This window comes from Pelmatolapia mariae, linkage group LG12, assembly GCF_036321145.2.
Source record: "Pelmatolapia mariae isolate MD_Pm_ZW linkage group LG12, Pm_UMD_F_2, whole genome shotgun sequence".
Classification (NCBI taxonomy): domain Eukaryota; kingdom Metazoa; phylum Chordata; class Actinopteri; order Cichliformes; family Cichlidae; genus Pelmatolapia; species Pelmatolapia mariae.
In genome coordinates this window covers 18,016,478-18,040,063 of record NC_086237.1, presented here as the reverse complement: position 1 = coordinate 18,040,063, position 23,586 = coordinate 18,016,478, and the positions used below count along the sequence as shown (strand labels likewise).

Below are 23,586 nucleotides of genomic sequence, written 5' to 3'. Positions count from 1 at the left end.
TAAAACTAAGTGAAAATTTGACAAGTTAGAAAGCTCTTTCCAAAACCTACCATCAAAATACCAAATGAGGAGAAATATCTTTATGTGAATGGAGTGCATCTCTCCAGCAGAGCTTCAGATATTTGGAGAAAGTATTTAAGCTGCATGAGGTCGGCCTCAACACCTTAAGATGCTCTATGCTGGTTTTTCCTTTAATTTGTCACTCCTGTTTTTATGTCTGCGTGTGTGATTGTTCACATGTGTGTGGCTCTATCAGGGTACAGATCCCTGTATGGCTTTGACACACAGGCACACTTTTTAACTCCTCCCCTCTGCCTTCAGCCAGGGTGTGATTACAGCCAATACAATCTTGGGCAACCTGCACTGAGAGGGAGAGAGAGAGAGAGAGAGAGAGAGACCAAAAGAAAGATCGGCCAGCTGCTCTGGTGCACTCTGGTGGTTCTTGTAACAGCGTCACTGTTTGCTTGATCTCCAAACAGTCCAAGTGTGGCACTGAGGCTCATGCATGATCCTGCGACAAAACTAATTCCAGTGGACGTATTTAAATGGAAAAGGCTGGCTTTTCTTCTCCCAAACTTTTTATTTTTTTACTTGATATTTTGACATTTTCCTTGGATTCATGAAAGGGCTGAAACGGTGTGAACCAGTATTGTTTTGGCTTTGCGGACAGTTTGGATTCATCTTTTCTCTGGAGAACGTGTTTTTGTTGCCTGCACAAACTTCCAGAAACAACATCTTCGGAGGTGATGACGAGCCACTGCTACTCCCTTCTGAGCACTGCCAAACAAGACTCGCAAGGTGTGAAATGTGATCACTAACTGCACAGAAAAGACACTGTTCAGTGAGACAAACTACCTCAGATTTTTGTAAAATCGTATGTATGATGCTTGCAAGAGGTTCCTACAGTCCCTCAGTTGTGCTGACTTTGATGTGAAAATCTAACACTTTCCACCTCTTGTGACTAAGTTCCCTGACTAAGCAAAGATGAACAATTTGAACACATCATCCTCACAGAACGGGACAGGCGACACATATGCACCCATGGGAAAAGAGATCATCGTTATTCTGGTCTTCATCATACTCATCATAGTGGTGGGAAACCTGCTGGTCATCATTGCAATAGCACGAACTCCGCAGCTTCAAACGACGACAAACATCTTCATTATGTCCCTAGCATGCGCGGACCTCATCATGGGGGTCCTCGTCGTGCCTCCTGGGGCCACTGTTGTGGTGACAGATAAGTGGCAACTTACTAAAACATTATGTGACCTTTGGACTTCTATTGATGTCCTCTGTGTGACGGCGAGCTGTGAGACACTTTGTGTCATAGCAGTGGATCGGTATATAGCCATTACCAGACCGCTACGACACAAAGTTCTGCTCAGTAAGTGGCGTGCCAGAATAATAGTTTGTATAGTGTGGGTTGTGTCAGCACTGATTTCCTTTGTACCAATAATGACTCCGTTATGGAGAGACGAAAATGATCGTTTGGCAAAGGCTTGCTATAAAAATCCCGCATGCTGTGACTTTATGACCAACAAGACCTATGCTATAATATCCTCTATAATTTCTTTTTACATTCCACTGCTCATAATGATATTTGTTTACGCAAAAGTCTATTTAATAGCATCCCGGCAGGTCCAGCAAATAGATAAGAGTCGGATGCGCTTCCAAAATGAATATCCAACATCACAGACACAAGTTGGCCCCCACGTCAACAACATGCCGTCATCGTCCAGCAACTGCAACAGTGCAGTGAGGAGCAAGAGTACCAAACGCAGGCCGTCACGGCTAATACTTGTCAAAGAGCACAAGGCCCTGAAGACTTTGGGCATCATCATGGGGGTCTTCACTGTTTGCTGGCTGCCTTTCTTTGTCGCCAATATCATTAATTCTTTTAACAAAGAAGTTCCTGATAAAAAACTCTTTCGACTATTAAACTGGCTTGGTTATATCAACTCTGGCCTCAATCCCATCATCTACTGCAGGACTCCAGAGTTTCGCACTGCGTTCAAGAACCTGATGGGCTGCCCATGGATGTCCACTCTGTGGATCAATTCTTTTTATAAAGAACTGCGGACTCGCTGCCCCTGCTTTCTATGGGAAGCTGAGTCAGGCACAGCTAGCCCTTTTCAGAAGACTTCAACCAGTAAGACTGAGGGTAGTGACAGCCTGGCCAGTACACAGGGAAGCAGCAGAAGTGAAGAGACTTCCCCCGGTCCTCCACAGTCCAACGGCTGCACACAGTACAGTGACTGTTCGGAGCCAGAAACCATGTTGTAAGTTCATTTATCTTTTTATGATTTCACAAAGCAGTCATTTCTTAAAACAATGGTAAAAGCTCACATATGTGAACTTAAAGGCATATAGTTTACTACTAATACTTATATTATAATACTTAAATATAATACTAAGTAATAAGTATATACTAATACTTATAGAATTCTACCTCCCCAAGTCAGAGTTAAAGAACAATAACACCTAGCAATATTTAATGCTGTCATGTACAGGGGCAATCACCTCAATATAGAATTAGGTTCTCTTATTCATAAAACTCCAGTTTAGTTTATGTGACACTTGTGGTACTCTGTTGCATTTAAAGGACAGTGAGGTAAATCAGAGATTCAATTAATATATATTTGAAAGTCAAAATCATACTAATTTGAATGAAAAGGCAAAATTTATCTCTAGCAAATGGGAACTGTGACAGTTACATACATTAAAAACAGTGTTACAATTAATGAAATATGACATTTTAAAAATATACCTTAATGTTTGAAACACTCATCACTTGCTACCAAACTCCCCTTTAGGCTGTGTTTCATGACATTAATTACAATATTGTAATTAAAAATAATTTCTCGCTTTTTTTCTTTTTGTATTATGGTTGATATGCCCAGTTTAAAGCCATTTAAAATAATCCCAGGACCACAAATAAAATGCTTTTTGATTTTCTTTCTTTGCAGTTTGACAATGAAAGAAATGTAATAAAAGCAGAAATCCATATTTAGACATGTTCTACTACACCGTTGTGCTATAGTCCAGAAGTAAAATATATTGAGAATAACAGTGCAGAATAATAAACAATTTCAGAAGTATTGGCAGCTGTTAGGCTCTTAAAGTGTTACTGTAAAAGTTCAAACATACACGTGAAACTTTATATTTGTTTTTCATGCATGATTAAATAAACCTTTGAGGACTGTACCTGTATTGCTTATTGCGCCACGCTACCTATAATCAGTCTTTCAACTCAGCTGATGTCAGTGTGGTAAAAATAACTAACAGATGTGCACAGCACAGTTCCTGGTAGTATGCGCGTGTGGCTACTAGGTTTGTAGGTCATAGGGATTAAAAAACAATGCAATTATTGAATTAATTAAAATAGTATTTTCTAGAAAGTGTCATAATTGTACATTTTTATTTAAAAAAAATGTCATCTAAAAATACTTTGGTAATGCCAAAAATGTGTGTAAAGAGGCTTTGGAAACCCAGTGGGCGTTGCACAAAAGTCTGATTCGGAGAACTGCATGGTACATTTGAGAACATTTCCACATATTAGTGTGTGTGCCTGTCAGTGGGCCTCAGTGTGCCCAGCCCAACAACCCCTGCAGCAGATAAATCTTTATCACTTATGCACAAGACTTCCCTCAAAACTCGAGAGACTGTTTACAAGAGTGACAGCCAATGAGAACGCTCTCCTTAACACACTCTAAGTGTAGGTGGAGAGCCCAATATTCAATTCATTACTACCCTAATGCACAACCCCGAGTTGAAACCAGGTCTTTCACGGATAAAAATAGTAGGCGAAATTATAAGTTATGGCATCATCTATGTAGTGTTTATGCAAGAATTATACCTCTCACATAATTTAATTAAATTTTTTTATCAATTTGAATTATGAAATAACTGATCAATTAGCATTTTAACAAAAGAATAAAAAACAAAAATGTGAATATTCAGAATATTTCTTAGTGAATTTACAGCTGAAATAAAGTTATTTTGAGTGCTGTACCGTCTTTAAGACAGACAAGACAAAGGCCGTAACTCACAATTACACCTGCACTACAATGATCTATAAATATCTCATCACTGTGTTTAGTTGCTGTCGCCAGTATTTATGATTACTACATTTTATTGCGAGCTCTTGCATGAATGGAATTAACTTTTGCATGTACATTTATTTGTACAAAGGCAGTGTTTCAGGTTATAGTGCATTTATATGACTTCAAATTGGATCAAACAGTGAAAAAAAAATGTCTTTATGTTGATAAATTTTATTTACTAAGTTGCACAACTGTATGCCGCATATGAATTCCCATGACTGATCCACTTTTATGGAAGGGCCGTGCTTCTGATTTTAAATATTTACCCTGAACACTATAAATTATTTTTCTCTTCCCCTTTAATGACATCCCCTCAGTGGAATTTTACAGACATAATCAATGGGGCTACAAAACAGGAGACATTTAGCAGCATATAAAAGCCATCCATAAAAGGAGCCTGGTGTGTTCTGTAGTAAATCACCCCAAGGGGAAGGCTCAGCAGACTCACCGCACGCTTTCAGCAGGATTACAAATGTAAGTGAGACCAGCCGTTCAAGAATGACTTCGACAGGTCCAAGGCTCAAAGACCGCTTTAATGAAGGAATATGACAAACTGTTCCAGATACAGTCTGTTCACTGCCGAATTTGTTGCTTCAGTCGCCATCATAAGCGACTGTGGACCTCCCTGTCAGTTTCTCCATCTATTTCAAAGAATACAAAAGAGCAGTAGAGCAGCATGTTTCCTTTTCACCCTGGGACAACAAAGTTAGTTAAGTCAGGAGCTGATGTAACCCAGAGCGGACAAAAAGCAAAGCCCAACCACTGACATGAATGGTTACTAGGCTGTACTTCACAGAACAGAGATTATCAATAGTTACTTTGTTTTCATAGAAATACATGCTGGCATATCAGCGATGCCCTCATCAACATCCAGACCAACCATCAGCTTCTGTCACGTAACGCTGTGGCGTATGACAAGACCACTTTTGCAAGGATTCTCTTCAAAACATCTCTCTGTAATGTCAGAGAAGCGCTTTCACCCCCTTTCTTTTGCTTCATGACTAAGGGTTAAGGGTTTAGTTTTTCTGTGTCTCCCTTTGTTTTTATCTGCCTTGTTTCTCTTAACATTAGCCCTAATATGCGTACGAGAGGTGAGTTTTCGTGTATCTGAAAGGCAATGCTGTGTATTACAAGCAGAGCGAGTTTGTTAGCACAGTTTATCCATCACTGAGAACATTAAAATTAAGTTAACAGAGAGTGAAACATTTGATTTCAAAGAGCAGCAGCCAACTAGGTTGTGGACTAAAATACTTTACGTATGTGGAGCAGAAATTACGGCGTCTGTTAGATGACTGATAGACTGATTCAGAAACATAGAGCTCTGCTGTGCAGGTCTAATATACCTGAGGTTTACAAAAGCCATGTGCTGCCATCTAAAAAAGTCCACACTGCTCGGGCAACACAGATGAAGTTTCAAGAGATGTACTAAAGGAGGGATGTGGAACTCATTTTACACTGTGGGCCACATGCAGCCCACTTTGACCTTAACTGGGCGGAACGAGTAAAAAAATGTAACTACACATTGCATCATTAAGATGTCTTGGCATAAGAAAAAATCAAGTGTATTTAAACAGCACGTTTCACTTTTTCCTGCATGATAAATACTGTCGTCGTCAATAGAAATAATCTGTCAGCATGACTCTTTGGGTTTAAGGTGTAAGAAATAAATGTGCAAAATTACAGAAAAGATTCTGGGGGCTCACTCTCTAGACTCTTCTGTGATAATAAAACAAATATTTTCCCCATTTTTTAAATCTTATTTATTTAGCTTTTTACTGTTTACCCACCATAACATAAATAGTCATTTCTGTTGTAGATGGTAAAAAAAACCCCTGAAACTTTGTGTTATTTAAACATTTATTTAAATAACACACCATTTACTTTTTTGTAGTATGAATGAGAATGTCAGGAGCAAAAGCTGTAAAACTTCTGAAAATACAGTTAAAGTCCAAAATCTATGTCTTCCTTCACATTTTTAAAAAAGGTGTCCTGTGGGCTAGATTGGAGCATTTGGTGGGCCGATTCTGGCCCCCTAGGCCATATATTTGACACATCTTTATTAAAGACTCAAAGGTGTTGGATTTAATAAAACTGTATCAGGTTAAATATGAAATAAAATGATGCAAGAAAATATAGACACTTAAAAGGAAGGAAACTCAAAAAGTGTGGAATAAGTAGGAATAAGTAAACTTAATCACAAGTTAGGATAATATTACAAGTGTACAACACTTAAATCAAGTAGTACACCTGATGTAACACCTGATCTTATGTAAACAGATATGCCACAGCGAGTGAGCTGTGGAAAGCTTAGGAAAATACATTTGTGAAAGACCGAATATGAACTTTTTTTAGTATAGCAGAGAAAGCTGATTGTATATAATTTCATTTTTTGTCACATTTCAAAATCCATATTCTCCGCAGAGGTAGTGGAGTGTTGCTTTGATAGTAACTGCCCCTCAACATGAACGCCGAGTGGAAGTCATTAATCACTAAGAGTCTAGGTCACGACGGCCCGTCTCCTAGCTAAAGCTTAACAATGTTCTGAGTGGGTATGCAAACATCAGAAACCACATCAAACATACACAGCAATCAAAGTCCTAACAGTCATAACACTGCTGATGGATGTGAAATTAAAGATTAACAGTCCCACAAGCCTTTGCACTAAGCCGAGAGGAACTATCCGCAATCAGCAAACTCAAGTGCATATTATTAAACGAAACAAGCATGCAGGCAACATGGGGAGTAGAGCAAGTCAACTAAAAAGATGACTGTACTGAGTTTAATGGCAGTATTTAAGTACCGGCAGTGTTTACACTTATGCTGTGCATATTTGAATATATGTTCATATTTTTAACTTGTGAACAACTCCACAGAACATAGATGACGAATGCCATTTCCAGTACTAATGCCGACTTACTGAAGTCCATACAAGAGGCTCCACAGGATCTTGTAAATATCTCTGACATATATAAGTTAACAACTTAGAGTTTAGCAAATCTAAAAGGACATTTTGTATATATGTCTGACATTTCAGGTTCCTACTATAAGTGACTAAGTGTGTCTTACTAGAACAAACTGTATCGTTATGCCAGCTAAAAATGTACATATAATTACCCACACATGTATGCTGTATTCTCCAAGAGCGCCCGATTTTTATTAATGGACGTGTTGTTAGTGTAAAATATAGTATGCGGTAATTGTAGACAATTTAAAAACTGTGTAAACACATATTTCGGCTGTGTTGTGTTAAGTAGTTAAGTGTGTCGAAGTGTGAAGTTTAATGCAACATACTCTGCAGCCTGTTAGAAACAAGCTTTTTACCTCTCTGAGCAGCCAATGTGTGGTGACTCAAGTGTCATGTGACATTACAACGGCCTAAAAATGGTGTTGCACATTAACAGACTGCAGTGGAACGTGTTGAAGCCACTTAGGGTTTTGAAGGTGCTTCGGGAGCAACATGCACAAATGCTTGTTTTTTTTTTCGGTGCTGTGAACCCTGTAATGCAAAGCCCTCCCTGCGCTTTGCTAATCGGGTCTGTTCCATAATATGCACTTAGATAGCTTAGAGCAAGCTCAGGCCTAAGAGAGCATGAAGCATGGAGCAGGGAAACACAAAACATGGTGGTATTGACCTGTGGGAAACCTCCAATACTCCCTTTTAACCCTGGCTGATATCACAAACAATAACACTGCTACATGATCTTTAAATGGAGGCATCTGGGATACTTGACAACATATATATATATATATATATATATATATATATATATATATATATATATATATATATATATATATATATATACATATATATATATGTATATGTATATATATATATATATATATATATATATATATATACAGAAAGGCTGGGGCCTTTCTGTGTGGAGTTTGCATGTTCTCCCTGTGTTTGTGTGCCTCTCTCTGAGAACTCTGGTTTCCCCCCCACAGTCCGATGACGTGGAATTAGTGAGGTTAACTGGTGATTGCAAATTGCCCATAGGTGTGAATAGCTGTCTGTCTCTGTGTGTTTGCCCTGTGAAAGGCTGGCGACCTGTCCAGACTGTACCCCACCTCTTGCCCTATGGTAGCTGGGATAGGCTCTGGTCCACTGCGACCCTAAACTGGATAAGCAGGAGAGAATGGATGGAGGGATTTTCTTTTCTTTGCTTTGGCTGCAAAGTATTAAGTAAAATATTTTAACAAGACAAAATAGTCTGTAACAAAACTGTCATTGTTACATTTAGTAGAAACTGAAAGTCATAAACTGCACAACTAACTAAGGACTTTCTATTTGCATTTAACAGTGAATCGCATCCTGCTATATAAAGGCAGGTTCAGATTCGGCAAACACACACGTCAGATATGATGAATGGATTTTTCCTAACTAATGATGAGCAGAGGCTACTTTAGCTTTAATGGAGGCTACAGAATATCTGCACACATATCTGTGGTTTTGTAATTCAAAATAACTGACTTAAGTATAGCTCTTTGGCTCTATTATTCTTGGAGTTTTTTCCCATTAACTCCTTTTGACCCCAAAGTCCCCTGTACCAGGTTCCAGGTGGAAAGATGCATAAAGACTAAAAAAAAAAAGCTTACAAACCATGAAGGTTTCTCAAGTTCACTCTGGACTGGTGATAAGGAAAAAGGAGACCTATTGCATTCAAAATTCTTCTAAGCGTCTCTTATCCATAAAGCGCAAGACTGCTTATCTTGGCTTTACAGTTTTGCAGCTGTTGCCGACTACAGTGCAGATGTTTTTTAAATGTACAAGTGTCAAATAATCAACTGAGGCTCAAGGGGTTAAACCACCCAAATACCGCACACTGAAGCCACAAGACACAAAGTAGACAACAGTGATTTCACTTTCCAGCAGTACATAATGTAAGAAAGGAGTTCTGATGAAACCACATTGTAAACTGTATGGTAGCTGTTTTCTTCCCTATAAGCATTCGCATTTCTGTGCAGCTTCCAGTGGAAGGTAGATTATGTCTTCCTGTGGAGACATGTACAGCAGAAGTGATAGCATCAGAATTCCTGTCTTGTTTAAGGGAAAAGAAGTTTCACAAAGGACAGAATGATGAGGGCAACTATGCAGTAACTTTCTGTAATTAGGAAGAAAAAATAAATAAAAGGGAAGAGGTGCAGCGATGATATCAATGAACACGAAAACACCGAGATACTTACAAATAACCTGTAAGACAACAAACAGCGGCTGCTGTCTCCAAGTCCTTCTTTATCTGATCAAAACTAAAATGGTGTGCAGGGCGTGACCAACACAAACCAACAAGTCATACAGAAACACACAGAGAAAAGCTCAGTTTGCACGGTCGCATAACACATGGCTGCACACCAAGTCAAAAATATGAGGCGATTCACGACACGATAGTAATCTGGTCTCGAATATCAGGTACTTTTCAATACAGATAAGGCTTCTATTTAAAGCAAACAAAATGAAAATGGAAAATATGCAAATGACATAATCCCAGGTGTGGTATATTTAGACATTTTATTCTCATTACTAAGAGACAGCCTAAAACAACAAAATGCCATGCGATGCTATTTTACCAATAGGTACAGATTTTGTCACGGAAACGCTGGATGCTAATATATCCATCTGTTTTCAGATTCACGTTGCAGGAACAGGACAGATGAAGAGTGAAATGTCAACCTACTGAAGCGAACTGCGTTTCCAGCTGTTACTGTGATTTCTGCAAAGTCTGAGACCAAACAGCAAAGAAAAGCTACAGAAAAGTTCAATCCCCAACCCTGAAAAGCACAGCAGAATGAAGCTAGCCCCAAAGACATGACTGGATTGACTGTGGAGAAACAGATGATTCGGTCTGAATGGGAACACTGTGACTGTTTTTTTTGTTGTTTTTTTTGTTTGTTGGCGTACAGCTGAGATTAGGTGGCATCACGGATGAACCTTCCAGAGTCCTCTATGTATTGTTTGGAAAAAGGCTCTCTGCTCCAGACTGACAGTGTTTGACATCAACACTGAAATGCATTCCAGTACATGGACACAGTGTCACGTTGCTTGTGGTTTCAAAAATGTCCGTTTAAACTGATTTTTGTACAGTATATTATCTGGTAAGTTATGTAATGATACACTGAATCTGTAGCAAACTCGATCATTCTGGCAAGCCTGTCTTCACTGTAGGAACATTTTCCTCACAAAAACCTTTCAGTTTAATATCAGCTTAACCAAAGAACTATGAATAGAAATACTCAATTTTTGTGTCGGTTTAAAGTCTTAATGTTTCTGTTTTGAGTCTGTATGCACACAACAGTGAAACTGGGATTTAAAAGCCCATGTCTATGTTAAGTTGTGCCATGGCTACGAATAATGGATGACAGAACCTTACGTCTGGATGCCTCAAACATCACGCCGTCTAGAATCTTTTTATGGGTATGTCCTTGTACAAGGTACAGTATTAAGAACTGCAGGTAACACAGCAGCATTCGCAACATGCCGTGCTGCTAGTTTATTTTCTTTGGCTTGTGGCCACAGTATAAGCCCAACACCGTCCCCTGAAATGTCCACACGCACAGAAAACCTTCTGCCCACATTATGTATTACTTCATTGTCATAAGGCACCTTGTGGTGTGATTTTACATAACATCATCTGTTGCATTGAAAAATAAAGTATTTTAAAACTGTGTAACATTGCTCATGCGTGCTGTGTGTGCAAACTCCCCATTCTGGAAGCAAACAACAAATAACTGTAACAATATAATAATAATAATTATTAACTTTTGCTGTATGTAATCGTCACAGACAATGACTTAAGAGGGATTTAATTCTTTTTGTCCTTCATAGGTGGCTTCATTTGAAGTGGGGTTCTTTTTGGGATGCTGTAGATGCGAAAGTGTAGTACTTTAAGTACTTTCACAAGAAAAAAAGGAAAAAAAGTCAGGAAAAATAAACAGTTTTGTCAACAGGAATATTTTTTCCCCTTTTCCTAACCCTTTGATCTACTTATGGGCCCTCGGATTTATCTTGGGAGGCCCTGAGGGTCCCGACCTTCACTCTACGAGTCCATGTTCCACAACACTGAGCAAGTAAAACTACTGTTGATATGAGCTCAAGACACAAATCTAAACAATGCATTATTGAAATGTTATTTTAAGTAATCCTCCCACTATCTAAACCACTGTCATCTCTGGCTTTGGCCACTGTTTGAGCGGGCAACATCTCCGTGTTATGAGAGGAATTTACAAGATTTGGGACTTTAAAAATAAACCAAGAGCAGAATGTAAGACATTTGAAAATAAGCCGAAACTGACATTAGCCCTGCCAGACGGGCAGTGTGACTACCAAAAATATCATTCAGAGAGAGAAAAGAAAAAAGCCACACAACAACTCAGAATGGAAATAATGACCCTGTCTGAAGCCACATTCCTATCAGCTGATTCCTGTTCCAATGTTTTCCATGAGTGGTATCAGACCGAAATCAATCCTAAAGTTTTCAGGGAAACGCCACCACTTAAAGTACGACTGGGAGGGTTTGATAAGATACAAGTACAGGAAACAAAAAAAGACTAAAAACAGAGGCGGAACATCTGATTAGGAAAATATTCTACATAAGAAAATGATTTCAGTAAAATCCTCTTTTTTCTTCTGCTTTTACTATTAAATGTGACTGAGGCACTCTTGGATCTGCTTGGAAGTTTAAATGACTTTCACTCTCAATTACACATGCAAGTCCACAGCCAGTGTCTGAGACGTGTAGCTCAGTTTTCTTCAGGATATTTTTAAGAACCTGCTTCAGATAAATGAAAAAACAAAACAAAATAAAAACCTTTGACACTAAACTTGGACATCAACAGTCACCAGATAAGGTTTCTTAAATCTAATTGTGTCAGCTGCATCTTTAATTTAATAAACTATCGTGAACTCTTCCTGACAACGTGGGAGCGTGACCAAGGCACAAACTGAGCTTCATCTAACGTGTCGTCGTCTTTCTCACTAACAGCCTCTTGACAGGAGTAGATTTAAGAATCCAGGTATTTTTCCCAGAGTCAGAGTCAACAGTGTCGACATTTTTTTCTTTCTAAATGTCTTTCTCTGTCACATTTTCTTTCTTTTATCTGTGCATTTGTTTTCGCTTCAGGGGCCAACTCTGCATTCAGAAACAATTTGACTTCACAGAAATATTCCAACTTCAACAATAAAACCCGGAGGCTCAAATATCCAGCAAATGACAAAGTCAAAGGTAGAATTTTTGTTGTCAATCCCTGGGATAAAATGACTGTACCGATGTGTTTTGTGTGAGAACCACACAAAGAAAAATTAGTTTTTTAAAAAAGGGGCAAGGGTAAAAATATTTAACAGTTGTGTGAACAGACCAGAATCCAATTCCCCACCTAAAGCTTACATGTTTGGAATCTTTTTCTATTTCTTTCCTGGAAAAAAACAAAAGTTGTTGTCATGTAATCTATAAGAACCAGGACTGGACAGGCTGGACAAGAGCATCTCTAACTCCAAGTCAACCAGTTGACAAGAGTTGATGGCTGATTTGGCCATCTACTGCCATCTAGTGCAGTTATCTGCGATTTCCAGCTTCATAAAGTGAACTACAAAGCCAGGCTCACTTATCACCTCCATCAGATGTTTACTTTGATTCTGCAATTTCATTTAATGCAATATTCGCTGCTACCTCTTTATCCCCTGGAAATGGCTTTCTTTCCTTAGTTCGCTGCCTGGAAGGAAACCACTATTTCCCAGCAGTATTATGCAGGAGCACAGTAATAGCCTGAAGAGCTTTACACTGCACGCTGGATTTCAGTTGGTTTCCAAGGAGGAAAATGGTACATGGAACTTCAATTTCTTATGTATTCAGATGAACGCCACCATAAAGACTAGTCTGATCTGTGAAAATGATAGTGGGATAAATGTCATAAAATGAATGCATTTGAGTAAACATAAAAGAAATGGATGAGTGGAAGCCATGGATGCAGGAAATAGCCTCATCTGCAGATATATATGACCCAAAACACTGTTGTACAATTAATGAGCAAGGCCTCTTGTTTTCTTCTTCGTTTTTTTTTTGTGTGTATTGCAATAGGGCTAATTTATGGCGGCTACAGGCCAAGCTCCCAAACAAGCCTTAATAAGGACAGGAGGCTGAGCTTTAGACTAGCGTATTGTCCGTGTTAGAAGCTAAAGATGCATCTGGGTCTTCACTGATAATAGCTCATCCTTTCTTTTTCCAGTGTGGCTTTGATGGCTTACCGTCACGGCAAAAGTAAACTCACCGGAGCCACACATTAGGGAGCGACAAACTCATCCATCCCCGTTGCCTGGGCCACAGAATCCAAATATGTGCTGTAGCTTGGCAACAGTGCCCAAACAAAAGGTTCGCAGCTCCCGGTCTGATTTGTCTGACCGCCTCCAAGATGAGCCGACCCGGCAGCAGCCCTGATGAAAAAGGGGTCAGCCAAAATGGAGACCCAGGAGGTCATCGCCCAGTGTTTACCAATACGCTCAACGCAGCAGTGAGTCCCGAAACAAGGTTGTTATCCGCCTTCGCCAGAGATACCCAGGCCAGGAAAGTTGATCTGGCAGGCAGAGGTGAGTCTTATCACGTTGTGGCTTTATTTTATTATTTTAACAGAAAAACACGAGAGCGAGAGAGAGGGTGGACTTGTTAACATTTTCCTTCATAACTACTTAAAATACATTAGTCGCCTTACATATATATATATATATATATATATATATATATATATATATATATATATATATATATATATATATATATATATATACATATATATATATAACTCAAACAGAAACAATGTTCAAAGTCATCACAGAAATTGTGCAACTTCAAATTTAATTGTAATTAAATTTTAAAAACATGCTTATGTTATCTCTATGTAGTTAGTAATCTCTACTCCCCCCCCGAAAAATATCGCAGGTCTTTTTAAACCACTATTCTAGGGGTAACTACATTAACTACAAAAGTACACTTTACTCAAATGCACTGATGATTTCATGAGTTAGATCCAAACTTACCAAACTTACATTAATATAGACAACAGTTATTAACAGATGTGAAGATCAAAGATGCAGACATTGTATGACATATTTACTTACTTATACTTACTTTTTAATAAAATAAACTTAGATATATAACTTTTATCCACAAAGTGCAGTTTGATTTTTAAATGTGAATTTAGTGAAATACATCAACGTGCCACCAGTATAGTGTCTCATAAATACACGCAGACAAGCAATTCTGCCTTTTGCAATATGGCCCTGATATGTTATCCATGTTGTCCTTTTCTAGTTTGCAGCACCTATATTAGCATATGTTGTCCGTGTTAAATTTTAACAGGTAGGGATAAAACCTGCATGTTTCTGCAGAAGTAAAGTAACTGCGAACATCTTGCACAGGCAGAGACAGAGAATCCATGTGCAGCATGTGCAGAGTAAGTGTGATCACAGAACTGTGTTACAGTTATATCCCCTAATAGTGACATGCTTTTAAGATTATTATTATTATTTTTGTTGTTCTTGTTTTGTTTTTTGTTACAGGCTTGCTTTATTGCAAATATAATGTAATGTGCCTCTACAGTTCTGCAATGTAGCTGGAAATATGTGAGCCACATTATGGCAGGCAATATGTGAGCAGAAAGAAAAAGACTGCTATATACAGTGTGTGGCTTCCTCAGATTCTAATCTGAGCAGAGGACTGGTGCGCCGGTCACCAGTCAATATCTTATTCAGTGTAATAAGATACACCGAAGAAGATATTCAGTGCATCAGACACTGTATACTCATGTCTTTATAGAATGCCCGGTGAGCACTACATTAAGATTTTCAGTAAAATCATTAATTGCCAGTCATGGCGTTCAACATTTATATTTTGTGTCCATACTAAAAACAGGAAGCATTCATGAGATTGTACCAGTGGGTGTTTGAAGGGGCTTTTTAAAGCCTGGAGGTTGCGTTTGCTCCCACTTTAATCAGCTACTTGGAGCCTAATAGAGAGCAGCTGAAGCTCTGCGTGAGCCTTCTTGAAATAGCTGCTAGAAACTCAGTCCTTGCCTCGCTTTGTACCTAATTTTCTCAGCCTTTGCTGACACATACAGTGCAATAGCTGCTAAGGCCACAATTACGTGAGCATGTTGCAAGTAAATGATCTGTACCTTAAGATACTACTGCACTTGTTTAAACATTTTAACTCTTTGTTGCCACTTGTTAGAAGGCAACACAGTTATTAAAGGGATTTTAATTTCAGTTTTTAGGCGGAGGCTCTGAGGGTGCGTTGTATTTTTTTGTCAGATTAAATATATCCTGTTCTTTGCAATACATTGTTTTTGCAGAGTATTACAGTGAGGAGGGAAAGCCCTTTGAATTGCGTCTGGTTGGAAAAATAAAGCAGCAGTTGAGCACTGATCCGACTCTTCATCCTGAGTATCCCTCTTCTCTTGGACTGAGAGAATTCACCAGGAAAGCCACAGAAGTAGCCCTTGGGAAGCATTCTAGGGCTATAGTGGAGAACCGGGTAATGTCAGCTACACGCAGATAGCTCAACTCATTTGAACCTCATTTTGCACAAAAACAAAAACTGGGACTGATCATGCAGTCAGTCAGCACCGTCATTACTCGGAAAGATGTTATTTGCAATTACTATAAGTAACTGCAGAATAAATCAATAGGAGATAAGCAAGTAAATATCATTTATATCAAAAACTCTGCTCTTGGTGTTTCCTGGCTTTCGCTGCAGGTGTTAGGTGTCCAGACTCCTGGTTTTACTGCTGCTGTTCGTCTTGGAGCTGAACTCTTGAGGTGCTGGTATGATCTCAGTGCTGACTGGTGTGGCCCGGTTTACCTCTCTTCCCCTTGTGATGGTAAATAAAAATAAGCGTCCACTGAACAGCATTTAAAGTGGACCAATTATGCTCATTTCCAGTTACATAATTGTATTTTTGGACTCTTCTAGAGTTGCCTTGCATAATACACAGTTCAAAACAAATCTTATGTATCTTATTCTGGCCCTGAGTGTTTATTATATATGTCTGAAATAAGCCATTTTAGCTGCTCTCCTTGTTTCCCTTTAAAATGGGTGCAGCTGTTGTGCTCACATCATACAAATATAAAACTACAAACACATGCCTACACATAACAATTGATATAGGTATATATATATATATATATATATATATATACACACACACACATACACACACACACACACACACATAACAATTCCCTCTAGCCTTGCAGACAGTCTTTATACTTCAAGCTCGGGTCCTCTACCAGAGGCTTGGAAGCTTGACGGTTCTGCGCAGTATCTGTTGATAGCACTGCGTTCTTCTGGACAGATCAAGTGTGTTGTTACTGAGATCTGCTGGAGTCACTCGCCCAGCTCTGGGGTCATTGCACCAAGTGCTCCGATTGCCACTGGGACCACTGTTGCCTTCACCTTCCCACATTTTTTGAGCTCTTCTCTCAGCCCTTGGTATTTCTCGAGCTTCTTTTTCAGTTCCTCTTTCCTGATGTTGCTATTAGAATAGAATAGAATAGTAGAATAGCCCTTCATTGTCCTTGTACATGTCAAACCAAATTTAAAAAAAAAAAAAATATATATATATACTAACTGCTGGAAGCTGAGTGTTCAGAGCAGTTAGAAGATTTATGTTGGCTCCTCTAACCTATGTTGTATTTATGTCGCTCTGCATTACTAGAAGATGAGTCATATGCACACCAATAATTACAAAAGAGTATGATTTGTAAACAATCAGCGCTGTGTCCATAGCAACACAAGATTTTGAAAATGAATATATAAAGGAGACAAAATGTCAAGGATTCCACATCATTAGATAAATATTTGTCACAGAAAATGCCTGCATAGAGCTGTGTGACTTATCTTTATTCAAGTGTGAAAAATAAGAAAAATAGTGAATAATAATGGTGTTAACATAAAAACAACAGTCGTCCGAGGTGATCCACAACACTTTTGTCAATGTTCAATGGACAGATGAGCCAAAATACACAATGCTGTTTTTGGAGAAAAACACCAACACCAAAACCTCATCCCAGCCGTTAAGCATAGACTCATAAAACACTTCTTCCCAAAATGCTGACTTTAAATTATTTGATTGTTTTCCATGTAATTTTGTTACATAAGTAGAAATGAAAATGTAAGCTTTAATGGAATGATTAAATGAATGATTGAAAGCAGACGCATAAATCAAAGACATAAAATTCATTCAACTTAAATGCTGTGTCATGGCCTGAAACCTTTTTGTAAGGATAATTGGTTCCAAATTCCTCTACAGCAAACCCCCGACTTTTGTTGCCATAAGAGAGTCTACGAGTTACTGAACCGAGCCTTACTTTTTTCAGTCTGAGCTGTGAGTGATTGCTCATTGTGTTTAAGAAAGATATGAAACTGCTTGCCTTGTATTACACTAATTAAGTTAGGCTCCATCGGTCACTAGTTATTACTTAGATGAAGATCAGACCATATTTTTTGAGTAATTAATTCATAAATCCTGGTTCACATACTTTTCTTGTGACTGTACATGTTGCGGACGAAAGTGTCATTGATCTTCAGGGGTTTGTACTGCTTTAATATATCTAATAAGCCAATATAATGTTTTGTCTTGATCCTCCCTGCAGACTCATTGACTGGTATCTTCCAGGCAGCAGGGATCCAAGAGATCCGTGAGTATTATTACTGGGATGACAAGCAGCGGGGCATTTGTTTGGAGAGGCTTCTGGAGGATTTGGAGAGTGCTCCTGAGCATAGTGTTGTTGTTCTGTCAGCGTCTGCCCACTACCCGACCGGAGCAGACCTCTCTCAGAGTCAATGGGCTGTGATTACACGGCTCATTACGGTAACTAACTTGTGCATTTATGCTCTCTGACAGAAGCTGAAATTATTTTTATCAGACAAGCAGCTTTTCACTCATACTTAATTTAATTTGCTCTCCTGGCACTGTTTTTCAACAGAGGCATAGACTTTTCCCCTTCCTCTTGCTGCCTACACAGGCACTCTGCTGTGGAGACATGGAGCGTGATGCTTGGCCTGTGCAGCACTGTGCCTCGCTGGGAATGGAGCTTCTCTGCGCTCAGTCGTTTTCCCATTGCTTTGGACTATATGGTGAGAATGTATGTGCACTGAAGGGGCCACACCTATCAAAATGTGCTTATTGCACAAACGAACACTGCACTCTGCAGTGAGAAAACAACTGCGCCGCCTGGAGCTGATGCAAGTCAGTTTGAACTCTTTCTTTTCTGAATGAACCGACTCAAGGTAATTGACAAGAGCAGCTCTTTACTTATCTTTGAACCATAATCGTCATCAGAAAAAGGCAGACTTCAGTAGCCATAGAGAGGAAAAATATTTAAAGGCCAAGCTTTACTATGCTGAGTGCATAAAACAGTACTATGCATGAGATCAAATTTATCCAGTGTGCTCCAGGGACTGTGGATTGTTGCTGCAGTCCCTGACTTTTTCTTCACCTAACCTGTCAGAAGAGCACCCTCTCTGTGTTGTGTGAGTTGAAGAAGTGAGTAAGAATATGAATAAATAAGAAACAAAAAAAGGGAAAAAATTGCTGTTGTTGCACTTGCAGCCTTCACACTTGGAGAGAGTTGGTGCTTGTTTGCAACATTAAACTTTATTTCTGGTTTTAATATAATTTGACTAAAACATAAAAATGCAGCTCTGTGTTGCAGAGGTTAACACATTTGCTTACATGTGAAGGAGGGAGGAGAAAACAAAACAGCCTCAGGGGGTCACAAGCTAGTGTACTCCTTGTGCCGGTCCCACGCTCAGATAAATGGGAGGGTTGCATCCGGTTTCAAATCTGTGCTAAATCAAACTTGCGGATCCATCCGCTGCGGCGACCCCTCGGGAAATAAGGGAGCAGCTGAAAGTACCTGTGAAAAATAAAAATGCATATGTCCTCATTAGAGTCTTTTGCAAATCATGTTTCCAGGGGAGCTCATGTTTTTAGAAAGGGCTCCTCTGATCTTCGTAATTGGCTCTGGGATGAAATGTCGAAAATGAAATGTGCTGTTTTTCTACGCTCATCTTTTAATCACAAGTTAGAAAGAATCAAAAAAGTGGCAACTAAACCTGCTTCATGTGCATCTAAAAGCATCTTTGCAATCTTTCATTTGTGACCCAGTGAATATTTACCAGAAAAAATGGAAAAACATGACAGGCTTGTGGTGTCTACTGATGCAAAGCATTTCTTTTCAGCAGAGTATAACGTTACTTCACTGCTGCTGGGACATTCTGTAGATTTCTTCACGCTGAGCTCATATTGTTTCCTTCACCAGGTGAAGCTGTTGGACACCTCCTGTGTGTCTTAAAGCAGAACTCCGTCCTGCTGCCTGTGCGGTCTCAGGCTGACAAAATAGTGAGATCACTGTGGGCCAGGCCATCCGTAGGAGGAGCGCATGTTGTCACCACAGTGCTCAGTAACTCGGCCCATCTTGTTGAGTGGTGAGACATGCTGCAAATGATCTGGCATTTGAAGAATTTGGCCCGGACATTAGCTGTTGCTGTTTTATCAGTACATGTGTTGTGTGTCTCTTGATGTGATGAACACACGCCCCTTCCCACCCTCATTTTTCATAGTGTGCAGATATTGAATTATATATATATTTTTCTCACTGTGTTCCCCAGGCAGGGAGAGGTTAAGCACATTGTTGAAAGGTGTATGCTGATCAGAGCCATTTTAAGAGAAAAGCTGAGGCTTTTGGGAACTCCTGGTCGCTGGGACCATCTGACTCAACAAGGTGGACTCTTTTGCTGCACAGGGTTAAATGGTAAGAACTGAAAAGCACTGTTTCAGCCCCCCCTCTCTTTTTTTAGAATTATGTTTCTCACAATCTAGAAGGACAAATGATTCACTGCATCAGCCTCGAACAAGCACAACATAAAATTCTGTCTGATGTTCATAATTCGTTTTCTCAGCTCTTGCTTTGCCACGATTCTCTGGAAGATCCTTTGAAACAGCTAATTGGCATTTGCAACACAATTTTCTAATGTATTCATAAAGTTTACCAGTGTCTGATGCCCTTATTCAATCGGACATATTGCACACATTATGCACACATATGGCTTATACGGAGGCCATAACCCTGATCAGTGTACATTGCATTGCTGTTTGTGATTTTACTTTTGGTCAAAAAATATAACTTGAAAAATGAACTGCTGAAGATATATTTTATGTAGCATTTATGTTTTAAACAGAGATTTTCTTCACATGACGATAACATAGGTTGATACGCTGATGAGCTTTCATGATTTTGCTTTTTTGTGACTGTTTTTTGGCGTTTTTAGGTGAGCAAGTAGAATTTCTGTCAAACAGGAGACGGGTGTACCTGCTCCCCGGCGGATGTCTAAACGTGAGCGCAATCAACTGCCGCAACCTGGACTATATAGCCGAGTCCATCCATTTGGCTCTGACATCTTCACTCTGACCACGCAGCTTTATCAGCATCCAAAATCTGTGGGCTTCACAATGAGTTTGGACCTTTCAAGTGTTTCATTAAAATGTTCCTTTTTAAGTTAAGAGTAATTATGATGTTACTTAAAAAAGGGATGTTTATGTTTCCAGTGCTCTGTTGGGTCAGCCATATCAGGAGATCTGCTGTAAGCTGTGGAGTGATTTTCCTGTTCAGTCTGTTTACATTAAGAGTTGATTGAGGTGTATATTTATATATTCTCACTTTACATATGTGGAATGTGAACAGAAGGTAGTGTAGAAAACAAACTACTTTTTTTCCTTTTTATGGAAGATGTTTGCAGAAATAGTTTCTACACCTCAGTAAAAAATAGATTCGTAAACAAATAAAAAAGAGTTAGTCACCGAGAGCTGCTAGACAGACTTTGTGTGTTTTGGACTTCTAGGGTAGCTTTTTGCCTTTAGTTCAATCATAATTACTGGCTGACAGCTGGCAGCAGTTCATCTTTAATGAAAAAATATTAGATTTATAGCCTTCTCAACTGAACCTGATTATGAAAGTGTCTGGATATGAAGTGTTTACCTAATATTATTGATAAATAAAATTTTTGTTAACCCTCAAAGTCAATGTACTGCTAACCTCGGACCCTAATGGTGCCCCATCATAATTTTAAAAAAATGTTCTCACACATATTAGGAGCTCATACTCATACAGTTTGGCTAATATTCCCGTACTTACTTACTTACTTAACAGTTGCATGACAAAGGTAAATGTGAATTACGATTATCATAAGTCAGGTAATATGAAATATATCGATTTACTTCTGATAAAATGCACTCTTTGATAAATTAAGTCACTCAGAAACTCATCATCACCATTTGAGGCATACATATCACATGTGGCCAAGAGGTAAAATTTACACAACCCCATTATAGATATAGGTATCGTTAGTTTGAGCAGGTTTTGTATGTTTCTGTGCTTGAATGGGTGAATCCACAGAATAGATCACACAAAGTCTGGTGATCATTTTTGTCATCATTATGGGGTTTTTTCGTTTAGTAGTGGCTCCATAGTGTAGCGTCAATGTCAGTGTCACTTTTATTTATGTACGTTTAAAAGGTTTTTACATGTACACTTAAAAACCTGCGTAGGTCTACAGTGACGTAAAGGCAATAAAAATAAAATGTTACAGAGAAATACAAATCAATGCTCACACAGTTATTAAATGTAGACCTGTGAGACAGTTGTCATTGACCTCAGATCAGCAGACAGCTCATTCCAAAGAACAGGAACACAGCAACTTTAAGCATCCTCAGCACACTGAGATCTAATTCTGAGATAGTTAAAAGATGTGCATCTGATGACCTGAGAGGTCTAACTGGATTATAGACACTGAGTAAGTTACAGATGTACTTTGGGGGGGTGGCAGTGAAGTGACTATAAGCACTCTGGTATTCTGAAAAAGTTCAGACTTGCTTGTTTTATTAGACTGAAAAGGATCCATCTACAACACACATGTTGGCCAAGGTGGTTAGCAAGAGCTAACGATGCTGAATCACTGAAGATGTTTTACTTGCTAATGCTAGCTGTGTTTCTGTATGAAGCGTAGATTGTAACTGATCTCAGAGCAGTGAAAGCAGACCGGCAGCAGCTTGCCTCACATGCTGCTCTCCCATTAATTTACATTCACAGACCTGCAGTTTAGGCGCACTTTGCCCCCCCCCCCCCCCCTCCCTGTGTTTAGATGTTGTGCCGTCACGTGACGTGATTTAGACGCTTTGGGGGTTGTTAAGTTGTTTACATATTAATTATATTTTCACCAGTTGTTTTTGTTGTTGAGAATTTTAATTATAATTTTTGTATTATGGTTTCTCAACAGTACTTGTTTGTTTTAATTAGTTTACTGTGTTTTATTTAAAGATTTTTCTAAAAAAATAAATAAATAAAAAATTGATAACTGTAAACCACCACGGCAGACCCGATGGCATTTTCATGCTTCGCAGCATCATTTATTCTTACAATAATCACACAGTTGCTGTAACACCGCATTCAACGGCTGCAGCTCTCCCGCTGCCAGCCGTAGTAATAATAATGCTAATATTGAAAAAGGAAACATCACAAAAAACACTTAAGGTCATGAAAATGAATTGAGATTTAGCAGTTCAATGACGCATCCAGCTTATTTATTGAAAAGTATCAGTATCAGCGATACTGACCCGTATTTACTTGGTATCGGATCAATACCAAAATATGCAGTATCGCACACCACTAGTTAACAGGACATGGCCACGCCCTCAAAATAGCTGCAGTTTTCTGTGAGATTGAAACAAGCACAGCTTTCAGCGACAGCATGGCCACAAGATGGCAATAATGTGAAGGATGGATACATATATTAATTGCAGATGAGAAACTGTGCTGTCTAAGGACAGGATTACTTTGCTTGTTGACTTTATTAATTTGCCAAACAAAATGCCAGGCTTCCTGCCTTATTCACTGTTTTCAGATGAAGGAATAGTAAGTATGAACAAATTTACTTTTGCAGACTTTTTGGACTATGTCCTTGTCTCTGTCCAGTTCTAAAAGGCTTCTAGATATCCAGCAGTCAGTCAATGCTGCTTATTAATTTGTGAACAGGGGTTTTGATCATCAGAGGAAAATAATAACTGTGTATCATCTGCATAAAAAGGTAGGATATTTTACAAATATTTATCATACTGCAACATGGGAGCTGGAGCTAGGGTTTAAACATTCACAAGTGAAAGATCTCCAGTTGAAGCCTTGGGTGACACATAAATCCCTTCAGGTCTGTGTCAGGAAGAGCATCTGATATAAAGTAAATCTGCCAAATCAAACACGCAGCAACATGCAACAACCTGCAGGCTTGACCCCTTGTGAATAATTAAGTCAGCTTGAAACTTCCCTGACACCCTCCCCTCCCTGTTTTACCAAATTTGTTTTTTCCTTCTTCCTTTTTTCTTCTCCCCCAGGGCATTTTTTATTTACAAATAACTGGAGATTGTACTTTTATCTGTCCAG

General features: G+C 39.0%; 2 protein-coding genes across 3 annotated transcripts; both read left to right on the top strand.

Moving 5' to 3' along the window:
- The first annotated feature begins 401 nt into the window (after positions 1-401).
- Positions 402-22,450, top strand: got1l1 (glutamic-oxaloacetic transaminase 1 like 1). Of its 2 annotated transcripts, none has more exons than XM_063489437.1 (9): positions 402-798; positions 13,326-13,683; positions 15,444-15,625; positions 15,848-15,971; positions 17,746-17,963; positions 18,118-18,229; positions 19,417-19,582; positions 19,766-19,908; positions 20,426-22,450. In XM_063489437.1, the coding sequence occupies exons 2-9, from the start codon at positions 13,509-13,511 to the stop codon at positions 20,563-20,565; spliced, it is 1,260 nt and encodes a 419-aa protein (XP_063345507.1). In that variant the 5' UTR covers positions 402-798; positions 13,326-13,508; the 3' UTR covers positions 20,566-22,450. The 2 variants fall into 2 exon arrangements, with proteins under 2 accessions (XP_063345507.1, XP_063345506.1); XM_063489436.1 differs by having other exon boundaries at positions 18,079-18,229.
- On the top strand, positions 792-10,769 carry adrb3a (adrenoceptor beta 3a). The gene is made up of 2 exons (XM_063489435.1): positions 792-2,279; positions 9,734-10,769. Exons 1-2 carry the CDS (start codon positions 985-987, stop codon positions 9,759-9,761), a joined length of 1,323 nt encoding a protein of 440 aa, XP_063345505.1. The 5' UTR covers positions 792-984; the 3' UTR covers positions 9,762-10,769.
- Positions 22,451-23,586: the final 1,136 nt, after the last annotated feature.

Excerpts from the sequence above, each read along its gene's own strand:
- adrb3a (XM_063489435.1), top strand. The coding sequence starts at position 985 with ATGAACAATTTGAACACATCATCCTCACAGAACGGGACAGGCGACACA. Across the intron at positions 2,280-9,733 it reads TCGGAGCCAGAAACCATGTT|ATTCACGTTGCAGGAACAGG; the intron begins GTAAGTTCATTT and ends ATCTGTTTTCAG.
- got1l1 (XM_063489436.1), top strand. The coding sequence starts at position 13,509 with ATGAGCCGACCCGGCAGCAGCCCTGATGAAAAAGGGGTCAGCCAAAAT. Across the intron at positions 15,626-15,847 it reads GGGCTATAGTGGAGAACCGG|GTGTTAGGTGTCCAGACTCC; the intron begins GTAATGTCAGCT and ends CTTTCGCTGCAG. Across the intron at positions 18,230-19,416 it reads CCATTGCTTTGGACTATATG|GTGAAGCTGTTGGACACCTC; the intron begins GTGAGAATGTAT and ends TTCCTTCACCAG.